This window comes from Pleurodeles waltl, chromosome 5 (genome assembly GCF_031143425.1).
Source record: "Pleurodeles waltl isolate 20211129_DDA chromosome 5, aPleWal1.hap1.20221129, whole genome shotgun sequence".
Lineage (NCBI taxonomy): Eukaryota > Metazoa > Chordata > Amphibia > Caudata > Salamandridae > Pleurodeles > Pleurodeles waltl.
Window position 1 is genome coordinate 1545887962 of NC_090444.1, and position 19183 is coordinate 1545907144.

The 19183-nt window shown below is 43.8% G+C and overlaps 1 protein-coding gene across 8 annotated transcripts in view; it reads right to left on the reverse strand.

The window, feature by feature from the left end:
- The window catches only part of ALKAL2 (ALK and LTK ligand 2), a 333889-nt gene that overhangs the window by 59932 nt on the left and 254774 nt on the right, over positions 1–19183 (reverse strand). For 2 of the 8 annotated variants that reach the window (XR_011203861.1, XM_069235845.1), the window contains one exon: positions 11351–11401. The exons of 4 other annotated variants lie outside the window; for them this stretch is intronic. Coding sequence is in view for 2 of the 4 variants with exons in the window: in XM_069235845.1 (XP_069091946.1) it covers positions 11351–11401 (51 nt within the window). In the remaining 2 variants the exon portion in view is untranslated. Of the gene's footprint in view, positions 1–11350; positions 11429–19183 lie in introns of all 8 variants that reach the window. 2 more of the 8 variants (XR_011203863.1, XM_069235842.1) reach the window with 1 other exon arrangement.

Below are 19183 nucleotides of genomic sequence, written 5' to 3' on the forward strand. Positions count from 1 at the left end.
GGAAATGGATATATAACATGGATCACTACATTATATTCTAACCCGTCGGTTCGAGTTAGGACAGGGCAAATCATTTCAGTCCCGTTCACTATACATAGGGGCACTGGAGAGGGATGCCCGCTCTCTCCACTGTTGTTCGTCATGGCTATAGAGCCCCTGGCCGCCAAATTGCGCACACATGCACGGTGAACTCCACCCACATCACATTATGGCCCTCATTACGACCCTGGCGGTATAGAACCGCCAGGGCCGCGGCACGCGGGAGCACCGCCGACAGGCCGGCGGTGCCCCGCGGGGCATTCTGAGCCGCTGCGGTCAGTAAAGGGAAACCGGCGGTCTCCCGCCGGTTTCCCGCTGCCCCCAGGAATCCTCCAAGCCGGCGCAGCTTGCCCGACTCCCCCTCCCGCCATCCAGTTCCTGGCGGCCCCTGGGGGCCCCTGCAGTGCCCATGCCAATGGCATGGGCACTGCAGGGGCCCCCGTAAGAGGTGACAGTGAAGAGGTGACAGTGAAATACGCGACGGGCGCAAATGCACCCGTCGCACCTTCCCACTCCGCCGGCTCGATTACGAGCCGGCATCCTCGTGGGAAGGTCGTTTTCCCCTGGGCTGGCGGGCGGCCTTTTGGCCCGCCAACCCAGGGGAAAACTTGAAATACCCGCCGCGGTCTTTTGACCGCGGCGCGGTATTTTGGAGGGCGGAATTCTGGCGGGCGGCCTCTGTAGTCTCTAAGCCGGGGGTATTGGCCACACTACATTCCTTCGAAATCTTTGGGCTGCAGGTTAATTGGTCTAAGTCCTAAATATTCCCCTTAACACCAGCCCCGTGGATCTCCAGCTGGACCTACCCGAATACTACTTACCATGGTGCCATACCACCTTTAAGTATTTAGGAATACAAGTGTATTACTTGATTGATGACCTTAGAGAGGGCAACGTATACAGGACTATTCGCTCCATATGAGGATCACTCCCCTTCTGCCGCTCTCTCCCACTGGCTCATGGGCAGAGTAGCCATAGCTAAAATGCTCATTCTTCCTAGACTATTATGCCACTTTTCAGCACTACCAGTTGTTCTCCCCCACTTATTCTTTAAGTCCCTACAGAGTCTACTAACTGATTTAGTATGGTGGAAGGACAGACGTCGCGTGGCATTGACCACGACACAATGCCCGCAGGACAATGGGGGCCTAGGTATGCCTAATCTCAAATTGTATTATGCTGCCACCCAGCTACAGTGGCCCATCAGCTGGACAGGGGAACAATGCACTGCAGAGCAAAAAGTAATGATAGATACACTCGCTCCGACACCACCATATACTTGGTTATCGGTGAGAGCATGTTCCACACACTGTGGTAACGGCATACTAGATACTGCTAAAACATGTTGGCTATGTTATATCCAAGGTAAGGGTCCTAACATACCGTACTCATCATTGACTCCACTGTTGCACTTGCCTAGGGCCCGCAACATGCTGGCACACCACAACATGACTCCATGGTGGGAAGCGGGTTTAGAGAGAGTGGGTGATTTATATTCGGAAGCTACGCTGTTAACGTTAAACAAACTGATAGAAAATGCGGGGATACACGCGGGTGCCTTCCTGACATACTGCACAATACGAAATCTACTACGAACCACGTGGGACATGGGAGATGATGAACCCCAGACATCGTAGATACTCACGCAGACCCTATCCATAAGGGACACCAAAAAAGTGACATCACGGCTATACACTACATTGTTGATGGAGGCCTGCCCGAGTCCAGAGGCCACGCAGTCCCAATGGGATGCAGCACTCCCCACTCCCTCGTCACAGAAGGCCTGGACAGCAGCGCTTTCCTCCGTTAAATGTGTCTCATGTAATCCTAGGCTTCGTTACACCTAATTTAACTACCTACATCACTCCTACCTATCCCCCTCCCGCATAAAACGCATGTTTCCCACGTCGGTCCCTCTTTGTCCCCGCTGCGTCAGACCAGTTGCAGACTTCTATCATATGGTTTGGGACTGCCCGCCGCTAGCGGCAGCATAGCAACACATTATTGAAGCAAATGTGGAAATAACTGATTATGCCCTGACACTGAGCCCAGAGTCCTGTTTATTGGGTCTGCGCCAGTGGGCTAAAGGAGATAAACAGCTCCATGAATTTATTGATCTGGCCTTCATAACTTTTACATGCTTAATAGCCACACACTGGAAGGCTTCTCATGCCCCTAGTTATACTAAGTGGCTACGAGGCCTGCTTCAGTGGTCACACGCGGAGGCCCAAACCTTATGCCTCCTACAATCGAAGGGGTTGATGGGTGGTGGCTATGAGATTTGGGATGCTTTCATTGTGAACATCGAAGCCAAAAATGACACACGTCCACCCTGAACACTTCGGGACCCCCACCACACCTTCTGGGCAGTTATGCTGCTTCTAGGACTTAAGGGTCGGACCATGCTGTTCTGGTGCCTCCACTTGCTTCTTGGTGGGGTGCCCCACCGTTGCCCATGCCCACACGTACATGATGTCCCTAGATACCCACATTAGCTATTGTTACATATGCGGTGCCCCTCCCTGCTACATCTGCTTTGCTGTGCTACACTGCCGAGAACACCTAGAGGAGATGGAAATACACTCTAACCCACTGCAGAGCATTTAACCCTATAACCAAATGATGGTTCCCCACCTCTGTAAATTCTACTGGAATAACATCTCTCGCCAAGTGGCATAGTTAGATGTTGTATTTTTATTTTCTTTCTTTCTGATATATCTTTTATTTCCTTATCTTCTTTTTCTTTTTATTGCTGTATATCGCTATCTCGTCATGTTTGGTTGTGTTAAACCCAATAAAGAGATATATGAAAAAAATGAGATGATATCCATTTCCTAAAGGCCAAAAAAGCCAAATGCAACTCTCTCCCAGGCATGGGCAGCAAGATCAGACATTGTCACTGGGTATTGCATCAACTTGGGGGACAGACAACTGCAAATGTGGCATGCCTTCAGCTCCTTCACGTCTCACTCATCTAGCTGAGGGAACCACCCTTGATCTCCTAATGCTCTTTTGATGGCTACAACACCACAGTGCCCTTTATGGGCCAGCTCAATGACCTACTGTCTTAGTCTTCCAGGTAAAATTAATCCTGAGCTTCATAGTAGTATGCCTTCTTGGGTGGCTGCTAATTCATACTGCACATTGTTAAACTTCTGAAATTTAACAACATCTGGAAGTGGCTTGGTACGTCTCCTCCATGATGGCATGATAATCAGTTCTTTAATTATGTTCCTACCGTTACCTGCATTGGTGGCAGCAATTATTTATTCCACAGACAGAACCACTGGTGTGCTATATTTCACAATCAAGTTGAGGAATGCTTCAGCTGTCTTGGATGTCAAACTATGATGATGCAGTGGCACTCATGAAAAGTAATCTGTGGGGTTTTGAGCCTTACTCGGTTTGTGCACAATCTCATACACATATTCTTGTAGTCGTAAACCCAAATTCTCGATGCGAGGGGGACATCTTAGCCTTCAGGTTTGCAAAAATTGTAAGCAATGCCCGCAATCTGTGATGACAATGAATCATTTTCCATAGAGGAATACATGAAAATATTTGCAGGCCCACACCACAGCCAAACTCTCTTTCTCTGGCTGAGTGTAAGCACGTTCTGCATCAGACAGGCTTGTACTGGCATGGGCAATAATGTGTCTCTGAGCCTTTCGATGGCCATTGTGTTAAGCAATGATTGCCCCCTACCAGTTTTGCATCAACCATTATTTTGCCATGTAACTTGGGGTCAAAGTAGGCCATTTCCATTGCTTTCTCAATCATATGTTTAATGTCTTTGAAACTCTGGTTGCATTCTGGAGACTACTGAAGTCTCTCAAAGGGGCACTCACTGTAACAAAATTGTATATGTACCTTGAGAAATAACTGGCCATGCCTAGAAAAGATCTCAGCTTGGTAACATCTTGGGGTGTAAGTGGATGACAGTGCTTGTACCTTGTCTGGTTTTGGAGTCATTCCCCCATCAGAGAATATGTGCCCAAAATCATGAGTTTGTTTTTGTGAAACCCATACTTTGCTGCATTCAAAGACTTGCATCCGTGAGTAGCTGGCACACTTGGGTAAGGGCTTCATCATGTTTATTTTGTGTTCTCCCAAAAACCATCATGTCATTACTGCAATTGAAAGCATGTGTAACAAGTGCAGAGAATAGTATATCTGCAATCTGTTCAAAATGAAATATCTCAGCAGCTGAAGATACTCGAAAACTCAGTCTTTTATAGCTGAACAAACTAACATGAGATGAAAAGGAAGTACGGTACCTGCAGTTTTCTGATTCGAGTTGTATCCTTTATTCTGGTCAAGGTGCGAAAATATTTTGGCTTTGTTCAATTGCATGATCATGTCTACTATGTGCGAGCCAGGGTGTCTCTGCTTCTCAATGGCTTTGTTTGCTTGGTGCATGTCAATGCAAATGTGCATCGCTCCAGTACTGTCCTTTTTTGGTACTGCTATTATGGCGTGGGGCCTGTGCAGCATTTAATGATGTCATGTTTTAAGAGGGCTCTCATCTCTTCCTCTACAGCCTCTTGTAGAAGTAAAGCAACTCTGCTGTGTTGGTGAGCAACAGGGCAAATGTATTCATTGGTATGAAACTGTAGTTTCATTTTTCTGACTTTTTCCAGGCTATGGGACAACAACAGGAATTGGCTAATGATCTTAGACTGAGCACAGAGGTTGCAATTGAGAGATATAAATAGCATGTCAGCAACAGTGGCAAAACTAAGCAAACAGGCACTCAACGAAGTCCCTTGTAGAACATGAATTGTGGCTTGCGCCAATGACTTTTTGTGTTGCATTGTCATTATGAATGGCCCTTGGCTTTGCAATGGCTCAGAAGCAGCCCAGGTATACACCTTCGTATCTGACGGTTTGAGGCGAGGCACAGGGAGTAGGTGGTTAAACTTTTCCACTTGCATGATGTTAATCAATGCACCACTGTCTATGATGAAAGTTATTGGGTGATCATTCACTTTCAACCTGATTTTGAGATACTCAGTTTGGTGAACTTTCTTTGAACTGTGATCTTTACAGGTAGCCAACCCCACATGTGTACGCTGTCTTTTGGTAGATATCATGAGTGTATATTCATCTTCCTTGCTGGTACCCAATAGTGCCATTGAAGAACTTTTGTACAATGAGCTTGATGATTATTGATTTTGCCTGGCTTCTACTTGTAGCTAATGTTGCTTTTTGGTTTAGGGGAGTGGCACAAATGCTTATTGAGCATTCTTGTGGCCATAGTCTCTTGCCGCTGTGACACACTTGAGTTTTCTTTGGTTCAACACACAGTTGTGAAATGGTCCTCTTTCCAAGAACCTTGCAAACTTGTCCTCCAGCTGGACATTCACTTTCATGGGCTAACAAAAATCCATCAAAAGCATAGCTTTGTTTTCTTTGAAAACATTGACCTATGTGTATATTGTTTATGCTTGTGCTTGCTTTTCGTGATCAATGCTGATTCATGGTGTGCCATCCCTGCTTCCATTTCAGCAGCTTATTGACCCGCTCGTTCTGCTGCTTTCACAGCCATCAGAATTTTCTCTACACTGTGAGTTTCTCTTAGCATGCACCTTCTAAAGAGTCTGAAAGGCAGCCATCAATAAATCTGAGGCGTATGGCTTCTTTGCCAGTGAAGTTGCAGAGCTTGCAATATTTAATTACTGTATCAAGTTTTTCAACAAACTCATCAATTGTTTCACCAACCTGTTATTGCACTGGTTGAACATATACCTTTCATGGTCAACATTTGGCATTGGATTGAATTTGACCTTTTGGTATGATTTTACACCAGTCTGTGAGAATTTATTTAGCACTTCTTTAATTCCATTGCCTGCAAGGTTTTTCAAATATTTGATGATCTTCTTATCATCCTCTTCCTCTAGTGCACCTATAAAATCATTGAATGTTTCAATCCACGCAGCCCACCTGGCACCAATGGTTTGCTTCCTAGAAGTGTTGAAAGGCAGCGGTGGTTTTAGGAACATGACTGAATTGTATTTTTCACTCCCTTCTGCTGCTATTGGGAGCACCTGCTGTTCAGACAGGTTTCACCACACAGGGTGGCACTGAAAACTCCTGCAAGCAGATGTTGCTGCCCTAGTATGCACCGGCGTATGCTTCAATTGCCCTTGGCGGTGACTAAGGGGCATATTTATACTCTGTTTGCGCCGAATGTGCGTCAAAAATTTTGACGCACATTCAGAGCAAACCCTGCCCCATATTTATACTTTGACGCCGACCCCGCGGACGTCAAAATTCCACCATGTGCGCCATTTTTTGGAAGGGGGAAACTGCCTTGCGTTAATGAAATGCAAGGTAGGTGTTCCCTTCCAAAAAATGACTTTAAGGCCCGTGCGCCTTATTTATACCCCAGCATCATTTTGATGCACAGAAGTCCCCTGGGCATGGCCATTGGGCAAGAGGGCATGACTCCTGTCTTTGCTAAGACAGGAGTCATGTCAATGAGGGTTGTGCGTCAAAAAAAATGGCGCAAGTCCGGTTTGAGGCCTGATTTTTGCCTCAGACCTGACTTGCACCATTTTTTTACGCACAACCCCCATTTTCCCATACGCCGGCGCTGCCTGGTGTGAGTCATTTTTTTTTACTCAGACCAGTCCGCATTGCCAGCTAATGTCATTCCATAAATAAGGTGCCCGCATGGCGCGTTGGAATGGCATTAGCCAGCGGTAACATTTTTGACGCACAACTGCATTGGCACAGTTGTGCGTCAAAAAGTATAAATATGGCCCTAAGTTCTCTGTTTCTCATACCTTGATGACATGATCATTATTTCTTGCTTCGCTAAATGATTGTTCTGTATTTGGGGCACGGCACGGCATTTCTGTTGACCACCTCATCAGTGGTTTTGGCGGGCATTTTTAATGTGCTCTTCCATAGGGCCTTTGATCTGCCTGTAGCTGTGTATGAGCTGAAGCAGGGCTTTGACATCACCTGGCCAGTCGCAGACCACTCTGTATCAATTCTGGGCACACATGGCATGCACAAGCCGTTTGCCATATTGTTGCAAACTCTCAGGGAGAGCAGTCTTTTCTTCTTGGACATGTATCCCCTACTTGTCCCCAGCCCGGGAGAATGCGGATGAATTATGCCACACAGGAGCTGAGGTCAAACATGACTCTATTCTTCAGCAAATACCCACACACTGTGCATCAAATCATACTATCCATTAACCACACCCTAACACCTCCCCTCACATTATGTACTTTCTGTTCAGAGTCCACCCAGAACCACAAGGATTCTAGAATGCATAACACTAATATGCTACACTGACTGTCATAAGAAGGTCCGCCTACTGCTGCCACCAGAGTAACCTATGTAATTTAGTCTTGCTGAAAATCTATTTGGGAATCGTCAAGGATGGAGTTATTGTTATTTTTCAAATTTATATGATATTGAGATACCATGTGTTTTTCAGGAATCCTAGCTACATCAGGTTACAGGCCGGTAGTTACCTTGTTGTTGGAGTCAAAATCTGACTTTTATTTACTCAGGTAGTTCAATATCATTTTTTTATATCTGGGGGGTTTGGAACTTGTTCATTGAGAAGTACAAGGTACTAGAAAAGGAAGGGGCAACAAATGAACCTAGTTAATGACACATGTTGAACTGACAAACGTTAGTGTGGACTCTGATTTAGGAGGCACTACAGCAAGAGTAATGTCAAAAATACTGTTAGAATTTTTTAAATAAATATGACAGCTATGAATCGGGGGTTGAAAGACAGTGATTGTAACATTCACTGGCAACAGTACTTTTTAACATCTTTATATTGATTCAAGAAGTGTCACGTGAATGAATAGAACAGCACTTAGACATGGAGTACAGTAAGGTAAAATGAACAATGGCAATTACAAGTAGGAAGCTTCAACAGTCATATACATATATATGTATGCTAATCAGACCATCATCATAGGGTGAGATTTAATTCAGAAAATCCAGACACAATTGTTACATCAAATGCTCAGTATGTCTGTCAAGTCAAGTACACCTCTCACTATATCCCAGCCCCACACAAACCAGATCCTCTCCTGACTAGCCCAAGAGAGAAAGTGGGGGGGGGGGTCTAATTGAAGGTCTCAGTCTAGCAGTCCTCCAATTATTCCCTACATTTTTTCCAGAAGAGAGCACCACAGGACACTTCCACCGCATTTACTCCAAAGTGCACCTATGTCTTCACCCCATAATGCACTGGTTGGAATGTCATTGCATTGCTCTCAGTTGAAAGAGTATACTTACAGTGCATCATAATTTGATATGTATTTTTTTAAAGTGAAAGCAGATGAAGGGCCTGGATGCTCTGGGTCAGTAGCATCATCCATGTGTCTGGAGGATGGACAGTTCCGAACCTGCCTCCCACTGTGTCATGTAGACATGTGGGCATGTGGCTGAAACAAAGCATGGCGATCTATATAAAATGGAGGCTCTCTTAGTTGGGATTACATGCAATTGGCATCAGTGGGGATGATTGTGTCATCTCTCTACTCCTATAGGTTGCCCAGTGTTTCCTTGGATCGCTGACTACTCCAAAGCCAATTTTAGTTGTTCCGCCATCACATAGGGTTTGATTACGAGTCAGGTGGAATGATATTTTCTCATGATTGCATGCATTAATTTTGCTCCTCCTGACTGTTAGTGGTTATGTTTTTCTACTCACGGGTTTAATGGGTATGGAAGACTCTAACTCAATTTGTTCAGCTGGAAAAGCACTTGGAAAAATCATAAAGTCTTTAGCTAAAGGCCTAGTTTCATACTGCTTTTAACAATACAATTATTATGTTATTATTGTTATTATTATTATTATTATTATTATTATTATTAATAATATTATTATTATTATGTTATTACAATGCAATAAAATGCTTCCCAATGCTAAGCAAAAAAAATTCCTTTTCCCTCCCCTATTTCCCTTAACTCCTCCCCTCGCTGACATGTACCACCTGCTTAGAGCAGGTGGGAAATGTATGCAGTAAAACTTAATGAAATAGCGAAATAGGTCATTCTCTGTGGTGTTATGGCTAGACAAATTGGTCTCACACTCCAGGTGCTTTTACACATAGTGGCTAGGAACTGTGGTGATTATACTGCATGAAATGGTAAAAACACTTACAATTGTGCAGTGCAACTTGTAGTTAGAGCCACAGAGCTCTATATTAGGGAAGCACATTTCCCAGTTCTCACTAGTCTGTAAAGGCTTGATCTGACCACTTGCAGTTGCTTGTTGTTTCATGACTCAATTGTTTGCCTGATGTTTTTGGATGTGCTCCTTTGAAGCCACATGTAAAGGGCCTTCACTATTTAGAGCAATATTCGTTTTTTTTGTTATGCAGGCCAGTCTATGGAACCAGCTAATCTCCATTTTCTCCCACTTGTTTAAGCCTTTGAACAGTACATCCAAAATTTTGAAGATGTTTCGGATGTAGATGTCTTTGGTCCTAGTAGTCAAACTAATGCCAAGGTATTGTATTGGCCCAGTTTGTCATTCATCTTAAGTCTACTGGAAATCTTGGTTCATGAGTTTGTTAGAATGTGTAATGTCCTAAATAATACCTCCTTAAGGTATCATAATTTAGTCTAAAGGCCCTGAGGGTTATGGTTAGGACTAATTTTTGCATTCTTTCCTTTTTCAGCATCGATGATAAAGAGAAGTACTGGTGTCTTTTCAAGTTTCTTGATTTCAACCAGGGTTTACTTCAGTTTGAAGTAGTAAGGAGGGATACCTTCTGTCATCATGAAAAAAAGTGACAGTTGTCCCGCCGCCTGAAGTGACGTCACCTCTGTTACCGGAACTTTCAAGCCCCTGGGGGCCATCTCCCAACAGTGCAATCACTTACTGGGAGGCCACGTGACCATGTTTGGTCACGGGTGTTGTGACATCACCCTGGTCACATGCTACTCACGTGAGCATGGTCCTAAAACGTGGTTAGGATGCTGTCATCACAGGTACAGACCCCATTGCCCTGAGCTAGGGCTTTGTCACCGGCAAAATTGAAATACTCTCTAGGTTGCACAATATGTAAGTCTAACAAAACTAGCTAGGGCATGTTCAGACAGCCTCAGTCATGAAACCTTGATGAGACAACTGGAGGCCTCCCCAGCGAGAGGCTCGGGCAAATACACATATGGAAACTTCCCAGAGCCCCACTGTCTTCCTAAGCCCATCTGTCTTACTTTGGACGATGCATATTTCACTTAAGAAAGGTATTTTGTTAGAAATGTCTATACATATTCATAATTGAATTGAGACTGCTATGAAATGCAACCCATATGCAGATGGTTGGTACTCCTCAACTCCCCAAAGTGCTCACATCTCATAATTAGCAAGCACTTCTAAGTATAAAATGTCATCCCAAGGTTACACACACAGAATCAGAAGCAGCCAACTGCTATGAAATAGAACCCATACACAGATGGCTGGTGCTCCTCAACTCCCCAAGTGGACCCAGGAGAATTGACAAGCTCTACTAAGTATAAAATGCTGTCCCAAGGCTGCACACACACACAATCCGAATCAGCAGGGAAACATTGAATTTAGGTTTGTGGACTGAGAGGCCCCAAGCAAGATGGCGCAAAGCGTTGAGATGAATTGTGGGGAGCAACTGGGCAGTACAGGACAACGTATTCTGAGGGTAAAAACAATGATAGCATATATCTTTTAAATTATTTTTTTTATTCAATGTGTTGCACAGGGAGGCACAGTTTCTGTTCTTCCTGGTAGAAAATTGTGTGCTTCTTTTATGGTTTGAAAAAAAAACAGTGTGTTAGCTTAACCTCATGTGGCTTAGCTTAGCATGCTGTAGATCGTGTGGAAATCAGCTTTTTCAGAAAATGTACAAAACAAAATCCATGGTTTAAACCAAGGGTTTGCCATGGGGTTAAATGTCAGCAACATGCTTTGAATGTGTTTTCAAAATCCCTGAGCAACAGGACCGGGTCAGGAGGGGCGCCAGTAGAGAAAGAAAACGGTATGTGTTTAATGCAAGCGTTGATTAGGAGTTATTTCTAATATGCTTTGAGCAATTCTGTAACAGGCTTATTTTAGTAGTAAATGTGGCAAGCACGGGAGACTGGCAGGAAAATAGAGACACCTTGTAACTGAAAGGGGTATTTCGGGAGCAGTAGGTAGGGGTTAGGCAACAGTTAGGGTAGCATTTAGGGAGAGACATGCATCCAGAAAAGAGTAAACCCTAGCTTAGTCACAAATTGCACATCTATAGTTACAACAGCCAAAAAAACAAATGACTCAAAACAATCATAAATGTAATCAAGCTCAGACCTGGAGTTAGTCCAGCACCACCAATGGCCACTCACATGTTCGGCAGCACCCCTGCATAGAAAATATTGGAGGAAGGGACTTAAAAAAACATAGGAAATAATGTTGAAATAATGTATTCAAAATTTTATAATACACATAACATTATTTCACTGCTGAAAATAAATATATATAATAAATATACTTTTATTTTAGCATAATTTAATGGCCTTGTTTAAATGTAAAAATACATTTCACTTACATTTTCTAAAATATATTGAAATTAAAATAATTTTATGCACAACTTTTAGTAACTTTTAATAAATAATAAATAAATATATGTTTTCTTTGAAAAATAATTTTATTAAATAAACTTAAAATGAGTAATTGATTTAATTTAAAATGTAGTTAATAGTGCTGTAGTATTTTTTTAAATCTACATTTGATATATATATATTAAAAAAAAATATATATAACATATATATATATATATATATATATATATATATATATATATATATATATATACAATCAATTTACATTAACATTTAATTGACAAATATTTTAAAGGATTTGGAAAACTTGAATTATTTTTTCAAAATGTCCCTACACTTTTCTCCAGGGAGAGTTCCACCCCAATTGAGGAGGTTTCAATTGAGAAAAGTGTGTGGAGTATCAAGTATGATTATAAAGTCACTACAAGTGTTAACTTTACAGTGTTAAATGATATTTTTACCGACTGACATGCAAGTCTACAACTTTGAGTAATTTAAATGGTGAACAACCTAAAGTTGTAAAGTTACTTAAATGTGTAAGAGTAAATTTAGATTTACTGACATGTAAATCTGCCTTTGTGAGTAGGCCCATATATATAAAAAACTGAGGCTATGTTCTTGTCATCAGAGTTTAACCCCTTCACTGCCAGGCCTTTTCCCCCTCAGATGACAAGCCTTTTTTTGGCTATTTTGGGCAGTTGGCGCTTAGGCCCTCATAAAATTTATGCCACACAAGCTACCCATGCCACATGTGTGTCCTTTTTTTCCAACATCCTAGGGATTCTAGAGGTGCCCAGAGTTTGTGGGTTCCCCTAAAGGAAACCAAGAAATTAGGCAACGTTTAAAAAAAAAAATGGGGAAAAGGGGCTGCAGAAGAAGGCTTGTGGTTTTTCCCTGAAAATGACATCAATGAAGGGTTTGTGGTGCTAAAATCACCAGCTTCTCAGCTTTCAGGAACAGGCAAACTTGAATCAGAAAACCCAATTTTTCAACACAATTTTGGCATTTTCACTGGGACATACCCCATTTTTACTATTTTTTGTGCTTTCAGCCTCTTTCCAGTTAGTGACAGAAATTAACATTTCTGAAAAGTAAACACATTTCTGAATTCAGCAAGGGGTAATTTGTGATCTTACAAGGTTTTCCTATAGAAAATAACAGCTAAAATAAAAAACATATTGAAATTGAGGTGAAACAAACAGCCATTTATCTCAACGTTTTAGACTGCAACTTTTTTCCTGCAATGTCAGATTTTTTAAAGCAATATACCGTTACGTTTCCTAGACTCTTCTGGTTGCGGGGTTATATAGGGCACGTATGTTCATCAAGAACACTAGGTACTCAGAGCCAATAAATAAGCTTCACGTTGCAATGGGTTTTCATTCTATACCAGTTATACAGCAATTCACTTGCTGAAATATAAAGAGTGAATGATAGGTATCAAGAAAATCTTTGTATTTCCAAAATGGAAGCAAGATAAGGTGTTGAGAAGCAGTGATTATTTGTACATCTCTGAATTCTGGGGTGCCCATACTAGCATGTGAATTACAGGGCATTTCTCAAATAGACGCGTTTTTTACACACTGTCTTACATTTGGAAGAAAAAATAGAGAGAAAGATAAGGGGCAATAACACTTGTTTTGCTATTCTGTGTACCCCTAGTCTCCCGATAAAAATGGTACCTCACTTGCATGGGTAGGCCTAATTCTTGCGACAGGAAACGCAACATCGACACATCACATTTTTACATTGAAATCTGATGTGTTTTTTGCCAAGTACATATCTGTAGATTTTGGTATCTAGCTCAGCCAGCACCTAGGGAAACCTACCAAACCTGTGCATTTTCTAAAACTAGACACCTAGGGAAATCCAAAATGACTTGTGGGGTTCTCACTAGGTTCTGTTACCCAGAATACTTTGCAAATCTCAAAATGTGGCCAAAAAAACACTTTTCCTCACATTTCAGTGACTGAAAGCTCTGGAATCTGAGAGGAGCCACACATTTCCTTCCACCCAACGTCCCCCCAGGCCTCCTGATAAAAATGGTACTTCAAATGTGTGGGTAGGCCAAGTTCCCTTGAAAGGAAATGCCCCAAAACACTATGTGGACACATCAAAAGGATCAAATACTAAACTACCTGTTTTTGCGGGGGGACCTGCGTTTTTGGTCCTTGGCTCAGCAGACATAGAGGGAAACCTACTAAACCCAAACATTTTGGAAGACTAGACACCAAAGGGAATCCAAGGAGGTGTGACTTGCGTCGATCTCCCAATGTTTTCTTACCCAGAATCCTAAGCAAACCTCAAATTTAGCTAAAAAATCTAATTTTTCCCACATTTCTGTGTGGGATCACCACACCGGGCCAAATTTCCTACCATCCAATGTTGCCCTCAGTCTCCCGATAAAAATTATACCTCACTTGTGTAGGTGGGCCAAGTGCCTGTGACAAGGAAGAGCCAAAAACATGTCAAAATTGAGGGGGAACCAAAGCGGCACACAAATGGCCTAAAAACAATTATCGTCCCCCACCCCGGGAGCGACCCTTGCCTAAGGTGTCTCTCCCCTTATCAATATAAATAAAAATAAAAAATCCCTGGTGTCTAGTGGCTTCTGCCCCCCCGGGGCAGATCGGTCTAATTAATATAGGCCGATCTGCCCCCGGGGGGACAGAAAAGGCCTAATAAAAAATTGCCCCCCGGCGAGCAACCCTTGCCTAAGGGGTCGCTCACCTTATCAATATAAATAAAACTAAAAAAAATCCCTGGTGTCTAGTGGCTTCTGCCCCCCTGGGGCAGATCGGTCTAATTAATTTAGGTCGATCTGCCCCTGGTGGGGGCAGGAATGGCCTTAAGTAAAATGCCCCCCTTGGGGAGCGGCCCTTGGTCAAGGGGCCGCTGCCCTTCTGACAATTTCAGAGGGAAAAAAAATTCCTTGGTGTCTAGTGGCTTCCTGCAGGACAATCACTATGTGATTGTGCTGCAGGTATGCACAGAGAAACATGACGAGAGAAGGAAAAGCGTTTCCTTCCCTTTTTATGCCTCTCTGTCTCCCCTGTCCCCCGTACCGAGGAGAAACTAATCAGTTTCTCCTTGGGTCGCACTGGAAGCATTGCTTCCAGCGTGACGGGAGTTGAGCTCTGATGAGGTCAGCACGCGTTGGCGCACTGACATCATCAGATGTCACTGGGATGTGTGGGGGGGTCAGGTGTTTAAGGGAAAGTGATTCCCCTTCCAGGCCTGCCCTGGGGGGGCCCTCAGGGGGAGCACCAGCACTTCCCCCGAGGGCCTATATCAGGACATAATGGTTACGTCCGTGGCGCCTCAGTGCCACGCCGCCGGACGTAACTATTACGTCCATGGCGGGGAAGGGGTTAATGTACCATCTAGGGTTCTGAAAGCAGTGTTTGTTATGCTGGTTTACTAAGCCAGTTATAAATAGTTGGACTTTCCTTTATCCCCTGTGCTATGTTTACAAATTCAGCAGATCAGTTTGCCCCTCAACACAACTTTAGCTGCATCCAAAATAATGTATCATGAGGTCTTCCTATTCACATGTTCACTGAAGTAGTTTTTCAGTACCTCTTTGATCGAATTTATGAGAGACATGTTTTTTATGCAGTTGTAATTAGTACTAGGGGTGGGCAGAGCTCGCGGAGTCCCACTATGCATAATTCTGTGAAGTGGTGGTTAAAAAAACTTTATGGAATTCCGCCAGCAGGTGAAGTTGCTCCGCGTTCCCATTTGCGTTATGTTTTTCGTGTTTGGGAGCACAATTTTTGTTCTCACATTGCAAACATTGCACGAATGCCACTACGCAGTTTGCATGGGTGTAGCCATTTTGTTTTCTCTGTCTCTCTGTGCATGGTGCTGGGCCTAACTTTAATCCACTATTAATCTTTTCAATCCCACCCTTTTCTAAATTATCAACCCCTCATGTTCCTTTATTTTATCATTGTGTGTCTTTGTGTTTCTGTATTGTATGTGTCTGTCATTTTTTTGGTGTGTTTTTGTGACTTTTTGAAAACTTCATTTTTTTTCTGTTCCCTTTACTTTTTTATATTTTTGCTTTTTTTCTTCCTTTCTTCTAATTCTTCTTCTTTCTTTTTCCCAACCCAGAGCCCTGGCAAAGGGCAGCAATGGGACTGGTTGTGTCCGGCGGCTCTTCTAAGGGGTGCAGCCCTGCCCCATTATCACTGAGTTGGACGTGGCAGCACTTGTCTTTTTTTGTACAGCGCCACCTAACCTCCATGCTGGCATGGGGTTAGTGAGTAATAGTTATGTATTTGTTGTATGTGTTCCACAATGATAATTATTTTTCTAATAGCAGTACTGACTCTCAGAGGTAAGGTAAGTTTACGTTATGATGAATATTTATTATGTGATCCAGTTTGAGCTAGCCAAGTGCTCAGTCAGCAGCATTCTGCAGCACACATAGAAAAATAAATACTACTCTTGTGATTATTTTTGTGCAGGAAGGTGTCCCTTTCTGCAGAAAAATAATCATCCCTGCAATGCAGGCATCCTTGCACATTGCACTGCCACTTTGTTTACACAAGGCAGAGCAGCAAGAAGGCTTGTAGCGCTGCCCTGATTAAAAAAATGTTAAATATGGCCCGTAGTTTTGGAAATTTGTAGTAGGGCTTAGGTGTATTAGGAAAGTAATAATAATAAGTCAACATGAGCAGATCGTTGCTAGGTGATCTCATTTAGAAAAGTGCAATGTTACTGTGTTTGTCTCTGCCTGTCAAAATACTTTTTGGGAGATTAACTGTACCACTAATCTTTTTTTATCTTCTTTATTTCTTACCTCTGCACCCAAGGGGAAGACGAGGGCAACATCTGAGGTGGGTCCAGGAGGAAACAAGGATGCCAGTGCCACCACCAGTGCAGCTGCTGGCGAATCTGCTGACCCTAGTAAGTATTCCTGTTTTATTCTTGTTGTTATTATTATTATTTTTATTATTGTTATAATTGTTATTATGATTATTACATGGGTGGGTGAAAGGATGGATGAAAGGGGTGCAAGGATGCCTCAGTGGGTGTTGGGTTGATAGGTAAAAGGATGATTGGGTGGGGAAAAGGTGGATAGTAACAAATGATGAGTGGTAAATGGCTAGATAGGTGAACTCACAGTGTTTGAAAGGTGAGTGTAAGGCTGAACGGGTGGATATATGGATGGCTGGATTGGAATGGTGAAAGACTGGGCAAGAAGTGTAAAGCCTAATGCTGGGTATCAAAGGGTGAGTAGGATAGATGAAGATGAATGTACAATTGCTTGGATCAAGAAATAAAGGAGCTCTTCTGGAGAGGGACATGTCGTTCACCTACTGCACTTGATTTGCATCGTTATCAAAGCTTTAGTTCAGAGTGGGGGTATTTTAATTTTCTGTTTTCTCACTTAACTCACTATAGTTGCAGCAAGGCATATATGTATCCTACCACCCATCATCATGTATCCCTCCCCATTAGTCACCCATGCTACTATGATGTAATCAATCAGTCAATCAATCAATTTATAAAGCGTGCTACTCACCCGTCAGGGTCTCAAGGCGCTGGGGGGGGGAAGCTATTGGTCGAATAGCCATGTCATGAGGCATTTTCTGGAGGCCAGGAGGTCTTGGGTCTGGCGTAGTTGGATCGGTAGGGAGTTCCAGGTCTTGGCAGCGAGGTAAGAGAAGGATCTTCCTCTGGTGGTGGTGCAGTGAATGCGGGGGACAGAGGCGAGGGCGAGGCTGGCGGAGCGGAGCTGGTGGGCGGGGGTGTGGAAGGTGAGTCTGTCGTTGAAGTAGGCCGGACCTGCGTTGTGGAGGGCTTTGTGTGCATGGGTGAGTAGTTTGAAGGTAATCCTCTTTGATACGGGTAGCCAGTGTAGCTCTCTGAGGTGGGCAGAGATGTGGTGGCGGCGTGGGACGTCAAGGATGAGTCGGGCAGAGGCGTTTTGGATTCGTTGCATTTTCTTTTGTAGTTTGCCCGTGGTTCCTGCATAGAGCGCATTGCCGAAGTCAGGCCGGCTGCTGACTAAGGCGTGGATGACTGTTTTTCTGGTTTCAACAGGAATCCATTTGAAGATCTTGCGGAGCATGCAGAGGGTGTTGTAGCAGGAAGAGGAGACTGCGTTGACCTTCTGAGTCATGCTGAGTGCTGAGTCAAGGTTGATGCCCAGGTTCCGTACTTGGCTGGTGGGGGCGGCTCCGAGGGAGGTAGACCACCAGGAGTCATTCCAGGCGGAGAGGTTGCTGCTGAGGATGAGGACCTCTGTTTTGTCTGTGTTTAGCTTAAGGCGGCTTGATTCCATCCAGTCGGCAATAGCGTGAAGTCCCTTGTGGAGGTTGTTTCTTTCTGTTGTGGGGTCTTTCGTGAGGGAGATGATCAGCTGGGTGTCATCTGCGTAGGATACTATGTTGATGTGGTGGGATCGTGCGATGTTGGCGAGGGGAGCGATGTAAACGTTGAAAAGTGTTGGGCTGAGGGAGGATCCTTGAGGGACACCATAGACGGTTTTGGAGGATTCGGTGAGGCAGGGCGGAAGGCGGACTCTCTGGGTTCTGCCAGAGAGGAAAGAGGAGATCCAGTCGAGGGCCTTGCCGCGGATCCCGGTGTTGTGGAGGCGTGTTCGAAGGGTGTGGCGACAGACGGTGTCGAAAGTTGCTGCTGATGTAACTGCAGCGTGGGTCAATTCGGCACTACAAAAGTGTTGTCTGTGCAATGTGCGTCTGCTTCAGTTAATGCACCATTCACAAAGTTCTCAAAGCATTGCAAACTTAAAACAAGGTATGTTTCACTTCCCTCCCAGTGCTCCCTCTGTCACCTCCTAGTAATTAAGTCCTTTTTTCTTTCCAAGGTTCTGTCCCAGCCACCCAAAAAAAAAGAAAAATCCCTCTGGCATGCGCCACATTTATGATCAAGTGAATAATATTAAATGGCTTCTATAAAGGATTTATGCCAGTTCAAATTTTACCCTTTGACATTTGTCAACTACAGAGAGGCATGTGAGGGTAACAAAATGGCCCTGTGATTTGTCATAATCAGCCACATCAAATTCCAATGGCCCTAGTGGACCAGCAATTTTACACTCAACTTATTAAAAAATTATTTGCACAAAGCACAATTTATAATTTGTCATTTTCCTTTTTCTTTTCTTCTGTAGCTACTTCTGGTGGACATCCAACTCGCCACGAGATAGCAGACCACCCAAAGTGGCAGAGGCTGAAGGGCATCCGCAATGAATATTGGCAGCTGGTGTACCTTCAGGAGGAGGAGGATGAGGCCCAAGCAGCAACTAACATGCCTGTGGGTCCTAGCTCCTCTAACTTGCCACCAGCACCTCCCAGTGGCACCATCAGCAAATCTGGCAGCTGGCATCAGCCCATCCCCATTTCACAACTGCTGCCCCCCTCACACTTGGACCGTAACTTCTAACGCTGTATCCTGCAACACTATGCGTGCCTGGACCGCCAAGTGGCACACATAGAGGCAACCCTTAATGATCTCCAGACCAGCATTTGACTCTTTTTTAAAGTTTTTGTTATGGTGAGAGGGACACTTGTTGTGGCTGGAGAGGGTGGGGAAGGGAGTTGGGAGT